The 20,461-nt window shown below is 44.1% G+C and overlaps 1 protein-coding gene across 1 annotated transcript in view; it reads right to left on the bottom strand.

Moving 5' to 3' along the window:
• The window catches only part of LOC144259863 (serum paraoxonase/arylesterase 2-like), a 46,138-nt gene that overhangs the window by 8,387 nt on the left and 17,290 nt on the right, over positions 1-20,461 (bottom strand). Inside the window, exons 3-6 of the mRNA XM_077808074.1 lie at positions 7,056-7,111; positions 5,292-5,457; positions 3,502-3,628; positions 551-751 (exon numbers count right to left, since the gene is read on the bottom strand). Coding sequence (XP_077664200.1) covers positions 551-751; positions 3,502-3,628; positions 5,292-5,457; positions 7,056-7,111 — 550 coding nt within the window. The remainder of the gene's footprint in view (positions 1-550; positions 752-3,501; positions 3,629-5,291; positions 5,458-7,055; positions 7,112-20,461) is intronic.

Genomic DNA, 20,461 nt, shown 5'->3' with positions numbered 1-20,461 from the left:
TCCACACACTGAACTCAAGACAGATGGCTAAAGTACTTGGTGTTCCAAGGTGTTTTTAATGTAACAACCAGGACTCCGATCAATAGTGTCACAAATACATATTTTGTAAAAATACCAGTCACAAATTGTACAAATGGTTTACACTCTGAAACAGGCTCCCAGGCTGTGGTAGTCTGTACAAGTTAAACGAACAGTTGCCCTTATTACAATTTTAGGAGGAGTATTATCCATTAATTCTTGCAAGCATTTAAAAAAATGTAAGTATCAGGTTGGTTAAAATGTAATTTCTTTGATATTATTGGATAAAATACCACCAATAGTTGAATAAAATTATATAAAAGTTATATAATCACTTCAGATTACTTATTACAACCATATTTTACAAAGAGCACCCAGTCAACTAACCAAATGTACACCCACAAGTCAATTTAGAAGACTAACCACACAATCTGCACATGCAAATATTTGCATGTAAAATTCAGGAATATTGTCTGAGTTTCTTTTCATCATTTGGTCCATTAAATGTATAAGGAGACCAAAAGAGACTTACTTTTTGTCTGGTGAAATGTTAATTCCATTGGCTGAGTAAAACCCAGAGGCTACCTCTTTAACTTCTGTTGGACTGTAGTAGACAACATTTGACCAGGTCAAGCCCAAGAACATCTCCAGGTACATCAAGATGGAGTCAGAGAAATAGCGGTCATTAGTAGCGTAGAAGTGATCAGGTCCCAGAGCCACAACATCATTCAAGCTGAAATAAGAAAATGGAGTGAACAAATTTTACAGAGGTTTGAGAATTAGTGTTCATGTAGTGAAAATTATAATTATGTATGAAACTGGATTACAATAGAGAACAGAGAGAGGTGCCATATACAGCTTTGAACAAACTTAAATTGGTATCTGAGGCACTGGTAAACCAGATGCTAGCTCATGCCAAGGCTCCTGGGCCTCACTGAACACTGACAAATGCATAGGTAGAAACCAGTCTGGCTCACCTGCGTGTTAGCATTTTAACCTAGACCAGGGACTCTCAAACTTCATTGCACTGCAACCCCCTTCTGACAACAAAAATTACTTTATGAACCCAGGAGGGGGAAAAAAAAAAATTAAAAGTTTGAGCCTACCCGAGCCCCACCAGCTCAGAGGGGAAGGGCAAAGCCAAAGCTCAAGCCCCACTACCTAGGGCGGGGAAGCCAAAGTCCAAGGGCTTCAGCCCCAGGTGGGGGGCCTGTAACTTGAGTCCTGCCACCCAGGGCTGAAGCCCTTTGGCTTGGCCCCAGGTGGTTGGGCTCGGGCTTTGCCCCCAGGTGATGGTGCTTGGGCTTCTACCTTCAGTCCTAGGCCCCAGCAAGTCTAATGCCAGCCCTGGTGGCTCCATTAAAATGGGGTCACAACACACTTTGGGGTCTCGACCACAGTTTGAGAATCCCTGACCTAGATCTTAAGTTGTTAAGAATGTGTTTAGACCTGATGAAATGCTTGTCAGATGTGCATCTACTGATCTCACTTATAACATCTGTAACCCAGGGTATAAAGTTATATTGAGCATTTCAATTGTAAACCTCTGTAACTCAAACAGGAGAGAATCTTTCTCTAATGCAAAAACTGGCTTCCTACAGGCTGCCTTTTAAACCAAATGAGCCATTGTGAGACAAAGAAAAGACTTTGTTAATTGCACTCCTCACCCTCTCTCTCCCCGTCACCCTCTTCTCCCCCACGGAGAAACAGGGTTCTTTTTGCTTTGGACTCTAAAGGGGCAAGAATCACTAAGCACAAACAGAAGACCCCCCCCAGCTGTTTTGCCTGAGTTAGCCCTAAAGGAAATATGGAGTTTGCTTATTATAGAAATTTCTATTACCTTTTGTCATCTAAGACTAACTCATTTGTGCGTGTATGTTACCTGCTTTAACCTTGTATTTAACTCTTATTTCCTTTTCCTAGTTAACAAATCTTTCGTTAGTTTATTACAGGACTCGCTACCAGAGTTGCCTTTGGTGAGAGATGTGGGGTACAACTGACTTAGGGTAAATGACTGGTCCTCTGGGAATGGGAGCAATCTGAATATTGTTGTGATTTTTGGTAGAAGGAACCATCCATCACTGAAGCAGGCTTGCCCGATCAACAAGATAGCCCAAGGGGACTGTATGTCACTCCATGGTAAGGCTGGGGAGTTCACACTTGTTACTTGGTTGGTGAAATCTAATTACAGAGCATACAACCAATGTGGTGTTTGTGCCCTATTTCCTGCCTGCCCTGTGGCCGGACCCCACATTCATGATCCAGTCCAGACAGCAGGACATTATCATCCTGAGCACACTGGTCAGGGTTGGTTCAGTGTTTGGGAGGATTCGTGACATTTTACTCCCAAATATGGAATGAAGTCATTTAGGACCAGATCCACAAAGGGACTTAGCATTGCAACACCTAGCTTATAGGAGCCTTGAAAAAAATCACTGGAATACACAAAACTTGAGTTAGGGTATGTCTGCACTACCAATGTTAAAGCGCAGCCTCACCTCTGAGGTGAGGGCCATAGCTGCTGAACTATGAGACTTTCCAATGTGGAAAAAAGAAAAAGGAGTACTTGAGGCACCTTAGAGACTAACCAATTTCTCTGAGCATAAGCTTTCATGAGCTACAGCTCACTTCATCGGATGCAATGTCTGATGAAGTGAGCTGTAGCTCAGGAAAGCTCATGCTCAAATAAATTGGTTAGTCTCTAAGGTGCCACAAGTCCTCCTTTTCTTTTTGCGAATACAGACTAACACGGCTGCTTCTCTGAAACCTTTCCAATGTGGGTCTCTCTCAATCTCTCCTGTTGAAGCAGTTCCACTTTAATTAAATACGGATAGGGCCAAGGCACTGTAAAAAATCACGCTGCCCAGTGCACTCACTTGAGAGGTGGGAGACCCCTGTTCAAATCCCTTCTCCTCTTGGACTAGGGTCTCCTACATCTCAGGTAGGAACCCTAACCACTGGGCTAATAGGCTATAAGGGATGTTTGCCGTCTCTTCCACCCCCCATTTGTTTTGCATAGGGTTAAGGGTGTTTTGAGCACACCTACTGGAATGGGTCTTGCAGGCACGATAGGCGTTCCCCCCACCTATCTTCCCCCGATCAGAGTGGCTTAGGCATCCAAATGCCCAGGTGCAGAAACTAAGGGACTTTTACAGCAAAAATGTAGGTGCCAAGTGAATGTAAGTGCCTGTGCTGTTAGGCAGGGGTTTGTGGGTTGCCGTGGTGCCTAAAGCTGACAGACACCTAAACCTGGGCTTTTAAGCACCCACATCCCTTTGTGGATCCACGCCTTAACTTACAAAGGAGACGGGAGAGAAGCATAGTAGCTTGGCAGTATCCAGATGTGAAGTACTGATGAAAGCAGCAGGAAAACATAAAATGGAAAGGTCCTCTAGGGTTTACATTTCCTTGAATATAAATTGAGCTTTAACAAAAACAGCCTTTAGCCAAATGGAGACAGGTGCTGTGATTTGGATGCAGTACCTCGACAGAAGTTCGTGGCGGATAGTTTTTAGATGTACAAGAGCATTTTCATCTTCTACAAATTTAAACACCTCAACTGTGCTCTTGAATTCCGGATGATTCACAACGAAGAGGTACACGGAGTCATCTAAAGAAAGAATGTGGAAAAATTGTTGAGTTTCACAAAAAGGACACGGCAGCTTAAATGTCTGTGTCTGGTATGTTATCTACCTCTACCGCTGTAGTATATAAGCGCCTTTTGATGTATTTACACTCAACACCCCTGTGAGGTGGTGGCGGGGGATGCCGATAGAGACGTGGCATCCTCTAAAGGCTCTTTCTGTCCGTAGAAGACCCTTCAGTCTATCAGTCATTCAGTACCAAAAAGCTGCGGAACCAGCGCTTCATTTCAGCCACAAGCCAGTCTCCCTTTGTGGTCACTACTGTGCAGTGAGCTAGAAGAGAAATGCTCATTGTGCACAGGCTCTATAGCCGGGCAACAGAGTTTCAGTTAAGGCTCATAGCACCAGAACTGCAGAATCTGAACAGTGATGGAGGCATTATATTTCCATACACTGAGTTGTCTTCTCCTACTCCCCTTACTAAACACCCATGCTGTAAAGCGTTCAAAACCTGCAACTGGTTGCTGCGGTGATATTACAGGGCATGCTGTGCCTCCAACTCTTTTGCTGTTTTTCTGGGAGTGCGACCTTAGTGATATCTTATGGGTCTCCCCTCTAATCAAGGGGGAGCCCCACAGCTCAAAGACTGGGTCCCTGCCTTCAGCACCCGTTTCCCACCGGAGCTCCTCCAGCAGGTCCAAATGATCTTGAACCCTTCTTGGAGGCTTCCCCTCTGGGGAGCTATACAACCAATGTGTTTGCAGTGACACAAGACAACCTTTCCAAAACAAGACATCATTTATTAGTCCTCAGGAACCCAGTGTGCAGGGACATCCTGTTAAAATAGTAAAGAAAAGGCTAAAACACACAACTCCCCCCTAACCTGGCAGCTCTTCCTTTCTTGGTTAGGAGGGTCCCTCTTTGCCCTGGCCTGGAAGACAGACAGCATGCCTGCAGCTGTGCAACAGTCCCAGACTGGAATACTCTTCTCCCACAGGCAGAACAAGTTCCTTCTCCCCGCCCCTTAACACTTATGTCCTTTGTTTCAGGTTCCAGTGATGGTGTTTTCATGAGTGCTGCCCTTCCCAGTGTTCAGTTTGTGGTCACATATGTAATCACCCACCCATATTCCAAGACACCAGGTGTCATTAAAAAAATAATGGTCTGGTGCTGTTCCCCACTGGAGTTCCAAGGTAGCTCTATCCATGTGTTTATAGTTCATTCATGCCAGCCCAGACATAAATAAGTGACCCATGCCCACTCCATTCAATGCTTATTCCTTCACTCCTGATGTATCTGTCTGGAAAAAAGTTAACCCCTTGAGACCAAGTAGGACTAGGCCAAAATACAAAAGTGAGTGGACAAACTGAGTCACACATAATATGCATAAAAATACAGACATTTCCCACATTCTCCATAGTTATAGAAATATGCCCCGTATATTGAATATCTTGAAGACGACAGAGTGTGTCAGTTTATATAAACACATGTACAATCTCAAACAGCCAGCTCTTTTGATTTAATATACGAAGACCTGCTGGATCAGACTTTTTTCTCCCACCCATGTATCAGGTTACTGATGGTGAAACATGGAGGGTGACAGGGATAGCAAAGGGTTTTACCTATAATAAATAATTATAATAAATCTCTAGTTTGAGATTTCTTGTCTCCATTTAACAGCCTTCTTACCTTTGTCTATGTACGTGCTGATCCCATGAGGGTTAAATGATGCCAGATCAAACCCGCGGCTGATTCTCAGTTCTATTGCTCTTGGGTTTTCATCATTCAAATCCATCAGAAATATTTCACCTGGCTTGTCTGGAGCAAAGCTATTTAACCCTGGATATTTTAAACCCTTTAAGATTAAGTAAACACAACAAGAAAGTTAAGAGGATCCTGACAAAGCTGCCAAGACTAACTCTTTGTTTTGGTTTGTGGATACATCTCATGATACAGCAACAACTGTACTAATCCCGTCTCTTTCCTGTTGTTTTTTGTGTCATGCTCTCCCTAATCAACTGATCCCTCCTTAACTCTCTCACTATGCTGCCTGCATCCTCCTCATGTTGCAACCCAGCCACATTTGTGCATGCTCTGCACCATATACTGCTGATGCCCCCACCACCACCAAATATTCTCACAGTGCTACTGCCTCTCCACATCCACCTGCTGCTGCGACACCCTTCCACAAAGAAGCTCCCTCATTTTGCTGCATCCCAGAGACATCCCTTCCCCATTGTTTTTCTGAATACTCCGCCCCACAAACTGCCACCGCATCCACAGTGCTGCTCCAGCACCCTCATTCACTGCTGGTAATTCCCCTCAATAGCCACCAGCCACTACTGCTCTGCCCAGACCCTGTCTGAGCACTCCTGTTTCTTGTGACGCTAGCCACCCCGCCAGGCATCTACCTTCCCTGTGCTGGTTATCCCAAGACAATGCTGCATACCCACACAGGGCTTCTGACCCCAACATTGCAGATCCCCACTTGCAATATGTGCCCAGCTACTCTGTGCTGGTCCCTTTCAAAACAAGCACCTCTCCCCCCAGCTTTCCTGCCTCCCTCCCCCCATTCTTCTCCCCCCACCTCAAGTGACTTCTAAGGGCCTGTATCCATCCTGTCTCTACCCCTTTTGGCTCCTGTCTCTCAGTTCCATGTTCCCCCAGTTTAACATTTCTTCAGGACACAGCGTCCTAGCTTTCAGACAGCTCAGATGACTGCAGCTTTGGAACATCACTACCATGCAAGGTAATACAGGGAATCTCTGAACTGATCCAGGCTATCTGTTCAAAAAGTTTTCAGAATATGGGTAAACAAAATATGGTCACAGTTAAGTGCACCTGAATGGGTAAGGAGACTGCCTAATACCTAGTACAGTTCCTCTAGGCAAAATCGCGAGAGTTGGCGACATGGATGCTATCACACGTATTGCAATATTGGTTGTTTTTCCAGTAGTGACAGCTGCTGGAATCACATGAATGAAACTCTCAGCATTCACGTAGCAAAACACAGTTCCTAGTGTTTATGGCTGTGGAGAAAAGCTTGAATATGTGAACCCTAAGGGCTCAATAACCAGGAAATAAGCAAAAAGAATCCAAAAGTTAATTTAAGGGGGGAGGGAATCATGATTTTTAAGTCTATCTCCTGATTTGGGGAGGCTGACTCAAATGCTGAATACTCTGGGTTGGCAATGCACCAGGAGAATGTAAAATCACATGTGCCAATGATAAAGGTTGTATAACAATAGCCACAACAACTCTGCAAGGTTAAGAAATGAACTTCCCCAAGTAGGAAGAAATATAGTTTGAGCTAACTTAAGTCTGCATTACTCCCAGGAAGCAGTGTGCACAGAAAAATGTTCAGCCTGCAATTTGCAGGTGTTACTCCGGTGCAGAAAAAATTAGTACTCAGGCACCTGCATAGGGTGGGGAGGTAGGAGCCCAGGTACTTACAGAGCTAATGAAAGCCAGACCATCAGGAAGGATGTCAATATCTTCTGAACCTCTTTCTGCAAAGACAGACAGAGAAGTGGTTTATTCAGGAAGTGTTTTCTACTCAAATCTTTGCTGCCTCTCTCTCTCTCACATAATTCCACTTTCAAGAGATAGCAAATGGATACTGTTTTCAGCTACTCTGCTACTCGTACCATGTGTCTAAAGAATTAGCAGAACCTTCAGAAGCTACTGAAAATAACAACAGTGCACAAATTCCAAGTTACTGTTCAAGTTTACCCCCTCTCTAGGATCTAGGCTTGTCTGACAACTCAGACATGTGCTTCCTCCCCGCACCACTGAATTTTGTGTTTGAAAGGTTGACCTCCAGGTGCACTTCTGTCCTAGCTATCTAGTCCCCTCTGACCTGAACCCTAGTCTATACTAGAAAACTTATCCATTTCTGACAATAAGATCAGCTGCGAAACCAGCAATGAACACTGTTTAACTGCAAGTGTAGACCATAGATTTTAAGGCCAGAACCAACACAATTATCTAGTCCAACCGTCTACATAACAGCCCATAGAATTTCACCCAGCGGTTCCAATAGCCCAATAACATGTGGCTGAGCCGGAGCATCTCATTAAGACAGACATCCAATCTTGACGTTAAGACTCTAAGTGATGGAGCATCTACCACATCTGTAAGCTGTTCCAGTAGTTAACTGCCCTCACCGTTAAAAATTTGTCTCATTTTCAATTTGTACTTTGCCAGCTTCAACTTCCAGCCACTGGATATTGTAACACTTGTGCCTGCTAGAATAACAAATCCTCTGGTGTCAGTGATCTTCTCCCTGTGTAGGTAGTTTAAGACCTTAAGTCATTCCTCAGCCTTCTCTTCAATATACTAAAGAGACTGAACTCTTTTAGTCTCATTGTAAAGGGTGTTTTTCCAGACCACACATTCTCGTAGCTCCTCTCAGGACCCTTTCCAATTTTTCAGGAGACCAGCACAAAACAGAATTCTAAACAATTCTTTAAAATGAAAATTTAAAGATCCTGCAGAAAGTATTGCATTTCTTAAAGAGGAAAATCTCTGCAGACTCATCAATAGAGCAGCTGTTAGACAAGAAACTATACTAGGGCTTTTCCATTCCTGCTCCAACACAAACAACCTGTGTGACCCTGGCCAAGCCACTTACTCTCTGTGGCTCAGTTCCCCATCTGTAAAAATGGGGATAATGGCATTTCCTTACCTCACAGGGGTGTTGTGAGATGCTCCAATACTACAGTGGTGGGGGCCATATAAGTACTATAGACAGACTGTGCTGGCAGAATATGCTGGTTTGTGAACAAGTAAATCATGAGCTGTGATCATTTCATCTCCACTAAAATCAAAGGAGTTTTCCCAAGTTTGGGAATGGAAAATTAAATTACAAGTTTATGAAGCAGATAAACTAGAGAAAAAGCTACGCACTAAAGTGTTCATTACTACCTTTTAGAGATTGCACAACAAATCAAATATTGACCATTCATTTCTCAACTACCTTCTAGTTAGACAAGAAACTTGTGACTACCATTCAAATATTTGTTGGATTAAGTTTTGCTAAACAACCTCCCTCATCCATTATGTGTGCACAAGAGGGAGTAGTTCTTTTACAGAAGACATTATTAAAGCTATAGATCAATGATCCCACTCCTACAGGCCTGTGTCTATTTTGGCCTTTTTCCAGAAAGTTTTTCATTGTTGCTATTGCTCTGAACAGATTTAGATGGCATGATAGTCAAGATCCCCATCTACCACTGGTGAAGCTTCACTCATAATAACAATGGTGGGAAGTCTTTAAAATCGCTAGCATAGATCAGACCTAAGGAAGTCACACCACAAGAAAAAGATGAGGAGTGGGAAAGTTGGGGAGGGAGGTGGAAGCCTTTAAAAGATGATTTAATAATTGTTAGCAAGAGAACGGAGGTGTGTGTTTAATTTTTTAATACTTTCTAAGATGCCTCAGAGTACCTGAGAGGTACTTTCTCCATGAAAGAAATATGTCCAGCCTACGTCGAGGGAGTTCAGCAAGCTTTTGCATTGTGCTGCACCCTCCATTGAGCCATCCTGAATAAGACCATTTTAGGACAGCAGAGATTTACAAAACAGGATTCTAACTTCCTTACTTCAAATCACCAATTAGATTTTTAGTCTTTAGTGTCTTACAAGGGGAGAGGCAACACTGAAACGAAAGCTTTCTACATTCAGTTGTCCTTGTTGAAGGCGTTTCTCCAGTGTTTGAACTACAGCTCACTGAAGATTACTCCCATTTATCTTGCATTGCAGAACTTCATTAGTAGGATTTTCCTGATCACAAACCCCCTCTCATGAAATAATGCCAAGGGTCAGAAACAAACCACCAGAACCCTAGCACGCTCATATGGAGGGGACACATTTTCAGTTAAATATGGTGAATGCTACATTAGAGGATTGGTCTGGTTCACTACAGCCAACAAAAGCCACATAATGCTCCACTGTCATTTCATAGCTGTCAATGTTTGCACTAATAATAGGGTTTTATAGCGCTGAGCAAAGATGGGGAAATCTTTGAAAGTTGCTCTAGAACGTCATGATGTTACCCAAGAGGTGTAGAATATATGCACTTTTGAATAGAACTTGTTGATTGATCAAACGATTTTTACTCTGGGTATCTAACCAGCTCTAACTGCGAAATGAAAGACAGAGGTTCTCAAATTGTACCTACAGCAGGAAAGGACTATTTAATCTTTATTAAGACTAAAAATGCTAAAAGTTATGATGTCTGTAAGGTTCATGTTTAAGTACATGCTAAATGTCCCAGATAGTGAGGACAGATCCATAGATTACAAAGAAGGGACCACTGTGATCATCTAATCTGACCTCTGAAGGATAAGGCATTCAGCACTTAAAACCCACTTCTCCAGGCCTCAGAAAAGTCTCACCAGACCTTTCTCTAAGTGAAACTCCAGCCTCTATTGGGAAAAAACTATTACTGCATTTCTCCAACTGAGGTAAGATTTAAGAACACAGTATTTTAAAATTAAGATGTTCTATACAGCAAAATACAGAATTTCACTGCAAGGGTACGGTATGGAATAAATCAGGTAACATAAATCAGGTTTATAAATCAGGTAACATAAAAGAGGAGGAATCTGACAGCTATGAGTATCTCTCATACAGAGCACCAGCATGAGCTGAAAAACCCCCCTCCTATCCATGTGCCCATGAACGAGGAAAACGTATTAATACTTTTTTGTAGCCGTTCAAGCAGAGTAATGTTTACATTACATATATAATGGGATACAGGACTGTAACTGAATTACTTTTCAATAGAGTCTTAATATTTTTAGGACATCATCCTAATGAAATCATGGCAATCCTATTTATGAGCTGGGGGAAGCCTCTACCATTCATTAAATAAAGTTTGTAGAGAGCACGGAGGGTGGAAGAAAAGAGCATAGATGACAAAGATATGCACCCATCATGATTAGACCAAGAATGGACTTTACTTACTGAAGGAAGGAAGCCATCCACTATATGCTATAGGAAAACCACATGTCTATTAGATTAGAACCTCAGCTACAGCCAGCTGCAGAAAGCACACACTGGGGGGTGCTGTAAAGGGGACTTGAAGTTCATCTTTGCACTCCCAATCCTTCAGGCAGATCCTCTTGTCACAAGGTAAAGCGGTCCTCAGGCTTCTCTAAATTTATACCAGGCTACAACAGCTACCAGGGTCCAAAAATGTAACCAAAGATAGGAGTAGCACATAGGCAACCTAGCTAGACACTTATCTTGCCATGCCCTCTTTTCCCCTGTAACATCAGCTCCAGTGAGTAAGAGGCCATGTCAGCTCTGCACAACCACAGGATCACACCGACATAAAGGCCGATTAAACTGGCTTTCCACTACATCAGAGGTGCAATAGAAAGGAGCTGCACCAGCCCAATGTGCATATACACATGTGCGTTCACACACACACACTGCAGTTCACAATATGTTCTATTCTCACTACTGCTTCTATCCTGCTCTTAACACTGTCACATGCTCCTTACACAACAAGAGGCATAAAAGGGAGGGGGGGGGGAAGAGGAAAGGGAAGTCACACTCCTGTCAGTCAACTCCCTGCTGCTGTGATTAGGTGCTATCACAGCACAAATTAAGCCACCCAGTGCATGTAGAGATCTCAACTTGGCATTTCCTACATTTTGAACTCCGCTGCCCAAGCAGCAAAAAAATTAAAAAAATTTAAAAAAAATGTTTGTCCCGCCACACCTGTCTCTACTATGCAGAGCTAGATGCCATTCTGAGCGGGGAATCACACCTGTGAGTGACAGCAGACACCATGTGACACCCAGAATAAGGCACCCTAGAATTGTACAGTGAGGAAGAGCTTGTTGAGGATGGGGACATGGAGGATTCAGAACCCAAAGACAACCAAGACCCCTTCAAGATCAAGCTGAACCCAGAGAAAACCCACTGAGGAAAGGGACAGGGGCTCTAATTGGTGTGATTTACTGCCCCTATTAATGCACTTTTTTCCTCCATAGCTTGAGAAACGTTGTCCCCGTTTCCTTCCCTGCCCTCCTCTTTCCAAAAAATGGCAGCTGACTGCACATAGTAAGGAAGCAAAGGAATTCTGTTTTAAAGTAGCCTGTTTATTTTAAGTGCATGCACTGTCAGTACAACGGAAAAAAAAATAAAAAGAAAATCAATAGAAAGAAAACAGGATATATACTTTTGCAAATACCTTAGATGCATTCAAAGCACATACCTCTGCAGGCAAATAATTCAAATAAAATTACAAAATGCAACTAACATTCAATGCATTCAGAACCAAAAAAAAAAGAACGAACTACTTCCAGTGAGTGAATGCTACATGAACCAACACCTAAGAACTCAAATTAAACACAATGAGAATTCAAAAGAGTGCTTGCAAGCAAGCCAGTAACTGGCATTCAAACTACATGATTTGGCAGGAGAACAAAAAAAAAAAAAAAAAAAACACAAAACACCCACCAACAATATTTGAGTCCAAAACAAATTACTTGCTATGGTCAGATTCAGGAAAGAGATAGAACAATTTGTGGCTGGTTTAGGGGGCTTGTCTTTTCACAAAGCTAGCCAGCAATCCACTGGTCCTCCTCCACTTGCAGTGATGCAAGTTTGTCTTGACCCAGACATCTTTCCTGTTCTCTGGCACAATTTCACTGAACTTTTCAAGCACGTAGTGTTTGAGCTTTGCTCACACATTTCTAGCCAGAGCAGCCTTTTTGCTCCTGCCATGGCCGGACACACCACAATGAGCTCTAGGAGGACATGGGGCTGGTCGTATATGGCTCATGGGTGCCTGGGTCCATCTCAAGTGGATGCCTTTTCTTGGCCTTTGGAACCTTTAGGAGCGATATATTTTCCAGGACCCCTACTTCCTGTAATAAGTTTAGCAGTGTTTACTACACTATCCCAAAAGTTACCCAGGCCACCAGCTCCTAACAGCCAAAGGGACTGAAAAGTGCCCTCATATATTCACCATGCTGTGCGCTGTTCCATGGCCCTGAATAGGGTTGCCAGGTGTCCAGTTTTCAACAGGAATGCCCTGTAGAAAAGGGACCCTGGTGGGTCCAGTGGGGACCGCTGACCAGGCTGCCAAAAGTCCAGTCAGCAGTGCAGCAGGGGCTAAGACAGGCTCCCTACCTTCCCTGGCTCTGTGCTGCTCCCAGAAGTGGCCGCCAGGTCCCTGTGGCCCCTAGGCTTTGGGGCAGCGCCTGTGGGTATGCAGGCAGCGCACACCACACAGAGCCACCTGGCTGCCCTTGCAGCTAGAGGCCTCAGGGACCTGGCAGCCATTTCCTCAGAGCTGCAATAAGCACCGCCGGGACCCTGCACTCACTCCCCCATCCCAACCCCCTACCCCGAGCCCCCTCCTGCACCCCAAATCCCTCATCCCCAGCCCCACTCCCAGAGGGAGCCCTCAAACCCCCCCCCTGCCCCCGCACCCTAGCTCCCTGCCCCAGCCTAGAGTCCCCTCCTGCATCCCAACCCCCTCATCCCACTCCCAGCCGGAGCCCACACCCCCTCCTACACCCCAACCCCCTGCTCCAGCCCGTTGAGAGTGAGTGAGGGGGGATGGAGCGTGTGTGGGGCAGGGCCTCAGAAAAGGGGTGGGGCATGGGCAGGGTCAGGGTGTTCGGTTTTGTGTGATTAGACAGTTGGCATCCCTACTGCACTCCTGTCACTATCTACAAATGGCATTCACATGCAAGATCTCAGTATGATTCCCAACAAGAGTTGCTATGCATCAATCCCACTATCTGAGATCACAGTTTTTAGGAGCCATCACTGGGACATACACAGAGATAGCACAGCACCAATCAAATCATTGTACAGAATGAGCAAACCCAATCAATAGGTCCAGCCTTTGCATACACCTGCAATCACCATTACACTGAAAGACCTGTGAAGAGATCCGCTCATAAATGTACATTGCAAGTAGAGTATGATAGCACCCACAAACCATTTTTCATGTGTATATTCAATTTCATAGCTACAGTAAAGACTGGTTGTGGAAAACTAACCTAAAGCATCCTTCTTACTGATCTCCATGTACAGAAATACAAGATGAAATTATAAAAATAATGGAGGAAGTTAATAAGCAGACAATACCTAAAATGCATTTACATAGCCAAGGTAGGTTTGATATCACAACAAACAAGCAATTATAAAACCCACCCAAAAATCCCATAGATGGCATTATGCAGAAGCTAGATAAACCACAAAACTAATTCAGCAAATATTGGGACACTGTACATGTGTATGATCATCATGAGTCTTCCATTTAGTCCTCCCACCACTGCCTGCCCATTCAAGATGTGAAGAAAAGGAAATGCAAGCATCAAGCCAAAAGATGGATTAATGCTGGACAGACATTTGATGACGTTATCTTCAGATAGACAATTGTGGAGATGGAGACATACAGCAAGACGTGTCTCTCTCGCTTAGAACTTCACTATCTCAAGCCATGATTAAAGCATACACAGAAGCTTTGTTTTGGAAGCAAAAAGTAGATAGTGTCAGTCCTAGACTCATATTTAAAAGCCACAGTCAATACAAGCAGACAGACCCAGAAAGGAGAAAATGTGAGTGCAGTCTACTACTGTAATTAAAGTTGGTCTGGAATTTTTCAACTAAATGTTTCATCAGATAATGCCAATTCCTCAAAACCAAAACTGTTCATTGACTCCTTATGCTAAGCAATCTGTTCCAACTTGTATTTAGCCGTGACACGCTGAGTACGTTTCCCAGACCTGAAGATGAACTCTGTGTAAGCTCGAAAGCTTGCCTCTCTCATCAACAGAAATAAAAAATTATTACCTCACCTGCCTTGTCTCTCAGAGGAAAGAGCCTATTTCAGCAATTTCTTTTACTTGGGGAAAAAAAAAAGAAAATTTTTAAAGTTTTAAAACGGTCAGTTTCATTTCAAAATGAAACAGTTCCATTTTCCCAGTCCGAGATTACTTTCAGTTTCAAAAGTTTAGCTAATTATAGTAAGAAAAAAATTAAAATGGTCAGAATCAGAACAAAACATTATAGTTGTCCAAAACTAACTTTTTTTCTCCCCCAGTTTGCAAAAGTGTGTTGAGATTTTGACATTTCATCCCAATATTTCAGGGTGGGGGGGAGGATTTTGAAATCTCAAACATATTTGTGGGATAGGTAAATCATTTGCTGCCCAGCATGAAGTATAATCTCAATATGAGATTTGACAGGGTACTGGAGTGAAGGAGGAGGGTGCAATCCTCGATGAGGAAGTGTGGGGTTGTCTGGAGTTAAATTTATGTATTAGTTTTTAGTGCTGTTGGAGGCCATTGGAAATTTGTTAGAGCTTCATTATGGTTGTGCATCTTTTACATTGTTAAATCTAAATAAAATTGATAAAACTTAATTACTATATTTGTCACTGTCACAATAAGACCAGTCCAAGGGCAGAGGGTAAGAGGAACCCAGAGAGTTAGCAGTGAGTTTCAGCTGGCCTGGCCTGACCAGCCCAGTGTAAACCAACTCATAAACCAACAAATAAATCGGTTAGTCTCTAAGGTGCCACAAGTACTCCTTTTCTTTTTGCGAATACAGACTAACACGGCTGTTACTCTGAAACTCACTATTGTTATCATCTGGATCTAAAAGCGGTCATTCGATAGGTCACTGGAAAGCTCAGAACTCACTGGTTATTAACATCATTGTGCAATGTAGGATCAGCATAACTACGTCGCTCAGGGATATGGATTTTTCACACCCCGGAGTGACCTAGTTATATCGATATAGATCTGTAGTGTAGACCTGGCCTCAAAGACAATGAGAATGCATTTACACATATCTGTAGCCAGACAGCCAGCCCCCCCCCCTCAGACCAGCATTGCTGGAAACACAGGAGGAAGCCGGAACAGGGCACTTAACATATATTCCAGCACAGCCTTTGAAGCTGTGAAAGCACAGGTGTGCTGCTACAGTGTGCCTCTGGGGGCAGATACAACGATTAAGCTCACAGCAGGCAGAGGCCCTGTGACAGACATGGCTTTTAGCCCCTACTAACTAGCGTGATGCACACACACCAACATCCTAGTTGGGAAAATATTTACCCTGATAAAAGAAATGTCCAGTAGTCGACACTTATTGTTTCTCTCCCTTGCAAGTGTAAACTACTCTTGCGAAAGCTGGCGTCACCCAGACAGACCAGCCTCAATTTGGCATAAGAAAGGAGAAAGAGAATAAAGGAGTACAGAGGTATAAGTAGGGGACCTACAGCACCATGATTTTTGAGTGCTTTTCACTATCTATCTGCTGGTCAGATAAGTGACAGCCTCCCAAGGCTTCTGCAGCTAAGAGGGTCCCTACGCCTTGTCCCTTATTCGTCTTTCCGCGGAATTGAGTGACCGATCCTGGCTTGGCACCGCTGGAATCGAGAGATGCAAGGAGGGTAAGAAGCACCCACACCTGATCTCCTATCTTTAGTGTACACATATTTTGAAATAGAGCTCTATACTTTGTTTTCTTTCTTTGGGATTGTGGCTTCAGTTTTGTAACTTGTTTGCGTGTGTAACATCTCTACATTTAAATAAGTAGGCACTAGCAATTTTGTAACCACATGATTAGAATCTAGCTTAATAAATTTTGGTAACCATTTGTGCATAAGCCTGACTTGTTTTCTCTGGTTTACTGTAAAGCAGCCAACACAATTAAAGAACCTCAGCCGTTTTGGCTCTAAAGCCTGGCCATTAGGTGAGAGTACTAAGAGCCTAGCGTTGAGTTGTGCCGCCTCCACGGGGCAAACTCTTGGGGCACCTGTCAGTCAATCCTGGCTGCCCGCTGCGAAGGAGCTCTGAGCTCTAGCAGTTAAAGTCACGGGTGTGGAGAGGCTCTTAGTGCTGCCATTGGGGCACCTGTCAGTCAGTATTGACTGCCCGCTGCGAAGGAGCTCTGAGCTCTAGCAGTTAAAGTCACGGGTGGTTAGGACCTTGGGGCATCCGTCAGCCTAGCCTGGGCTGCCCGCCGCGAAGGGACAGTGCGTCCTAGCGGTTAAAGTCACGGATGGTATAAACGGGCATAGCTGGCACCTCACCAAACATCCTTGGCCGTCGGCTAACAATATCAGATAAAGTTTATTTTCCTTGCTGTGGTGTGGTCCCACTGTCTCTCTTCCCCACTTGTTAGCTTGATAGCTTTGTTTATCTGAACTAGAGAGACAGGGGGTCTAAACCTCACTTAAGCAAATTAATCAACTGACTGAATACAATGCTAGCGTATCATGTAAGATTTTATGAATGCCTGTAACAAACTGGTGATTAATATAATTGTAAATGGCATGTATTAATACTATAAGAGGAATTATGAATACTCAGTGATATTATGTTTGAATGTGTGTGGCTGAACAAAGGAAGGAACTGTTCCCATCCAGTCTCCTACGTAAATTAAAGCATGGTAAAAGCAAAACAATGGAAACCGCATTTAATGTACCGGGGAGATGGGAAGCCCACAGGAAGGGAAGAACAGCTGAGGTCAGCGTCCAGGTGGGCACAGGAAGCTGAGCACACAGGAGGGCTTCCTGACTCCTGAAACAAGGTCATTGAACTTTGGGAGATAGAAGCAAGGACAGAAAGCCATTTTAGGCAACCATCACTAGACCGATGAGGGAACAGAGCCCTTGCAAGCTGAGAAAAATGGGTCCTTCAAACCAAGGGGATGGGGTTTGAAGTCTGTGGAACCAACTATAGATAAGCAAATCTGTCTAGGAAAAGGTCTTTCACCTGAGACAACAAGGGAAGCCAGCACCTTGTGTTTTTGTGGAAAAATTGTAAAAAAAAATGTAAAAAATACAATTCGGAAGAACAGCTAGCCAAAGACTCAAAAAGTAACAGCTAAAAAATGTTAAGTACATCAGAAGCAGGAAGCCTGCTGAACAACCAGTGGGGCCACTGGACGATCAAGATCCTAAAGGAGCACTCAAGGAAGATAAGGCCATTGCAGAGATACTAAATGAATTTTTTGCACCTGTCTTCATGGTTGAGAATGTGAGGGAGATTCCCAAACCTGAGCCATTCTTTTTAGATGACAGATCTGAGGAACTGTCCCAGATTGAAGTGTCATTAGAGGAGGTTTTGCAACAAACTGATAAATTAAACAGTAATAAGTCAGCAGGACCAGATGGTATTCACACAAAAGAGTTCTGAAGGAACTCGAATGTGAAATTGCAGAACTACTAGTATGTAATATATCATTCAAATCAGTTTCTGTACCAGGTGACTGGAGGATAGCTAATGTGACACAATTTTTTTTTTTAAAAAGGAAGACTACTCCAGAAGCGATCCCGGCAATTAAAAGCTGGTAAGCCTAACTTCAGTGTAGGCAAATTGGTTGAAACTATAGTAAACAGAATTATCAGACACATGATAATCCATGAACTATTGTTGGGGAAGAGTCAATGTGTTTTTTGTAAAGGGAAATCATGCCTCACCAATCTATTAGAATTCTTTGAGGGGGTCAACAAGCATGTGGACAAGGGGGATCCAGTGGATATAGTGTACTTAGATTTTCAGAAAGCCTTTGACAAGGTCCCTCACCAAAGACTCTTAAGCAAAGTAAGCTGTCATGGGATAAGAGGGAAGGTCCTCTCATGGATCTGGTTAAAAGAAAGGAAACAAAGGGTAGGAATAAATGGTCAGTTTTCAGAACGGAGAAAGGTAAATATAGTGTTGTCCGCCAGGGATCCGTACTGGTACCACTACTGTTCAACATATTCATAAATGATCTAGAAAAAGGAGTAAACAATGAGGTGGCCAAATTTGCAGATACTCAAGATAGTTAAGTCCAAAGCAGACTGTGAAGGGTTACAAAGGAATCCCACAAAACTGGGTGACTGGGCAACAAAATGGCAGATGAAATTCAATGTTCATAAATACAAAGTAATGCACATTGGAAAACATAATCCCAACTATACATACAAAATGATGGAGTCTAAATTAGCTGTTACCACTCAAGAAAGATCTTGGAAGTCATTGTGGATAGTTCTCTGAAAACATCCACTCAATGTGCAGTGGCAGTCAAAAAAAGCTAACGATGTTAGGAAATCATTAGGAAAAGGTTAGCTAATAAGACAGAAAATAGCATATTGCCTCTATATAAATTCATGGTATGCCCACATCTTGAATACTGCATGTAGATGTGGTCGCCCCATCTCTAAAAAAAGATATATTGGAACTAGAAAAGGTACAGAAAAGGGAAACAGAAATAATTAGGGATATGGAACCGCTTCCGTATGAGGAGAGATTAAAAAGACTGGGACTTTTCATCTTGGAAAAGAGATGACTAAGGGGGGATATGATAGAGGTCTATAAAATCATGACTAGTGTGGAGAAAGCAAATAAGAAGAGCCAAGTTGGGAGATGATTGACTGGTGAGAGAAACTATTTTGAACAAAGCCTGCACCTTGTTACATTAGACATGCGCTTTTAGACATGTGTTTTCACTTTTATTTGCTTGTAACCCTTTCTAACTTTGTTCCTTTTACTTACACCACTTAAGTCCTATTGTTAATACATTTGTTTATTTTCACGATGAACCAACTGTGTGCGCTGTTTAGATAATAATCTCTGAAACAGTTTGTCTCTTTACAGGTGCAACAAACATTATTTCTCTGAGCTGTCCAGGAGAAGACCGGACACTTTAGTGCAGTGGTTTTCAAACTTTTTTTCTGAGGACCCAGTTTAAGAAAATTGTTGATGCCTGCGACCCAATGGAGCTGGGGATGAGGGGTTTGCGGTGTGGGAGGGGCTCAGGGCTAAGACAGGGGTTTGGGGTGCAGGAGAGGGTGCAGGCTCTGGGATGAGGTCGGGGCTGGGGCAGGCAGTTGGGGAGCAGGAGGGGATCAGGGCTCTGGGCTAGGGGTGCAGGCTCTGAGGTGGGAACGGGGATGAGGGAGTTGGGGGGCAGGAAAGGGTTCCAGGTTGGGGGGAGCTCAGGGCTGGGGCAGGGGATTGGTGCTCGGGGTTGGGACTCAAACTTACCTCTGGCAGCAGCCGATCAGCAGGGCAGTCAGGGTGCAGAGGCAGGCTTCCCGCCTGCCCTGGCACCGCGGACTACCTGTGCCCTGGAAGCAGCCAGCAGCAGGTCCAGCTCCTAGGCGGAGGCGTACAAGGCACCGCCCCCCCGCAAGCTCCCATTGACCGGGAACCGGCCAGTGGGAGTGCGGAGCCAGTGCTCAGGGTGGAGGCAGCACGCGGAGCCCTGTGGCCCCCCCTTCCTAGAAGCTGGACCTGCTTCTGGCCATTTCCGGGGAGCAGCGTGGTGTCGGAACAGGTAGGTACTAGCCTGCCTTAGCTGGGCAGCATCACCAACGGGACTTTTAACGTCCCTGTCAGTGGTGCTGACTAAAGCCGCTAGGGTCCCTGGGTGCCGAGCAAGGCGACCGAGTGTCTTACATGCTGCAACCCAGTACTGTGTCGCAACACAAACTTTGAAGAACACTGGGGTTTAGGGCACACAGTTTTGGGGAAATTCGGGACTGGGAATGTGTTGGAGTCATCTGCCTGGTTGTAACTAAGGCTGGTGGAAGCCAGAGTGAGGTTGCAGACAGGCTGTTGGGATCAGAGCTGCTGAACCAGGGCTGTGTAAGCACACAGACGCTCAGGGTGTGACCCACGTGCTTATAAGCTTGTTGTAAGTGGCCCAGGTTGGGAGCTATGGCAACAGAGTATTGTGAGGCACCCAGGGTTACGGTTAAGTGGTGACAACCCCCCCCGGTCCTGGATTGCACCCCTGAACCCTGACCAGACTGTCACAGTTACTTCCTACAGTGATGAGTACCCTAGAAATATTTACTACAAAGGTAATTTTTTCCTTCTTCTGTCAGG

The sequence above is a fragment of the Eretmochelys imbricata genome, chromosome 2 (assembly GCF_965152235.1).
Source record: "Eretmochelys imbricata isolate rEreImb1 chromosome 2, rEreImb1.hap1, whole genome shotgun sequence".
Taxonomy (NCBI): domain Eukaryota; kingdom Metazoa; phylum Chordata; order Testudines; family Cheloniidae; genus Eretmochelys; species Eretmochelys imbricata.
The sequence above is the reverse complement of the archived record's forward strand: the minus strand, read 5'-3'. Positions and strand labels throughout refer to the sequence as shown.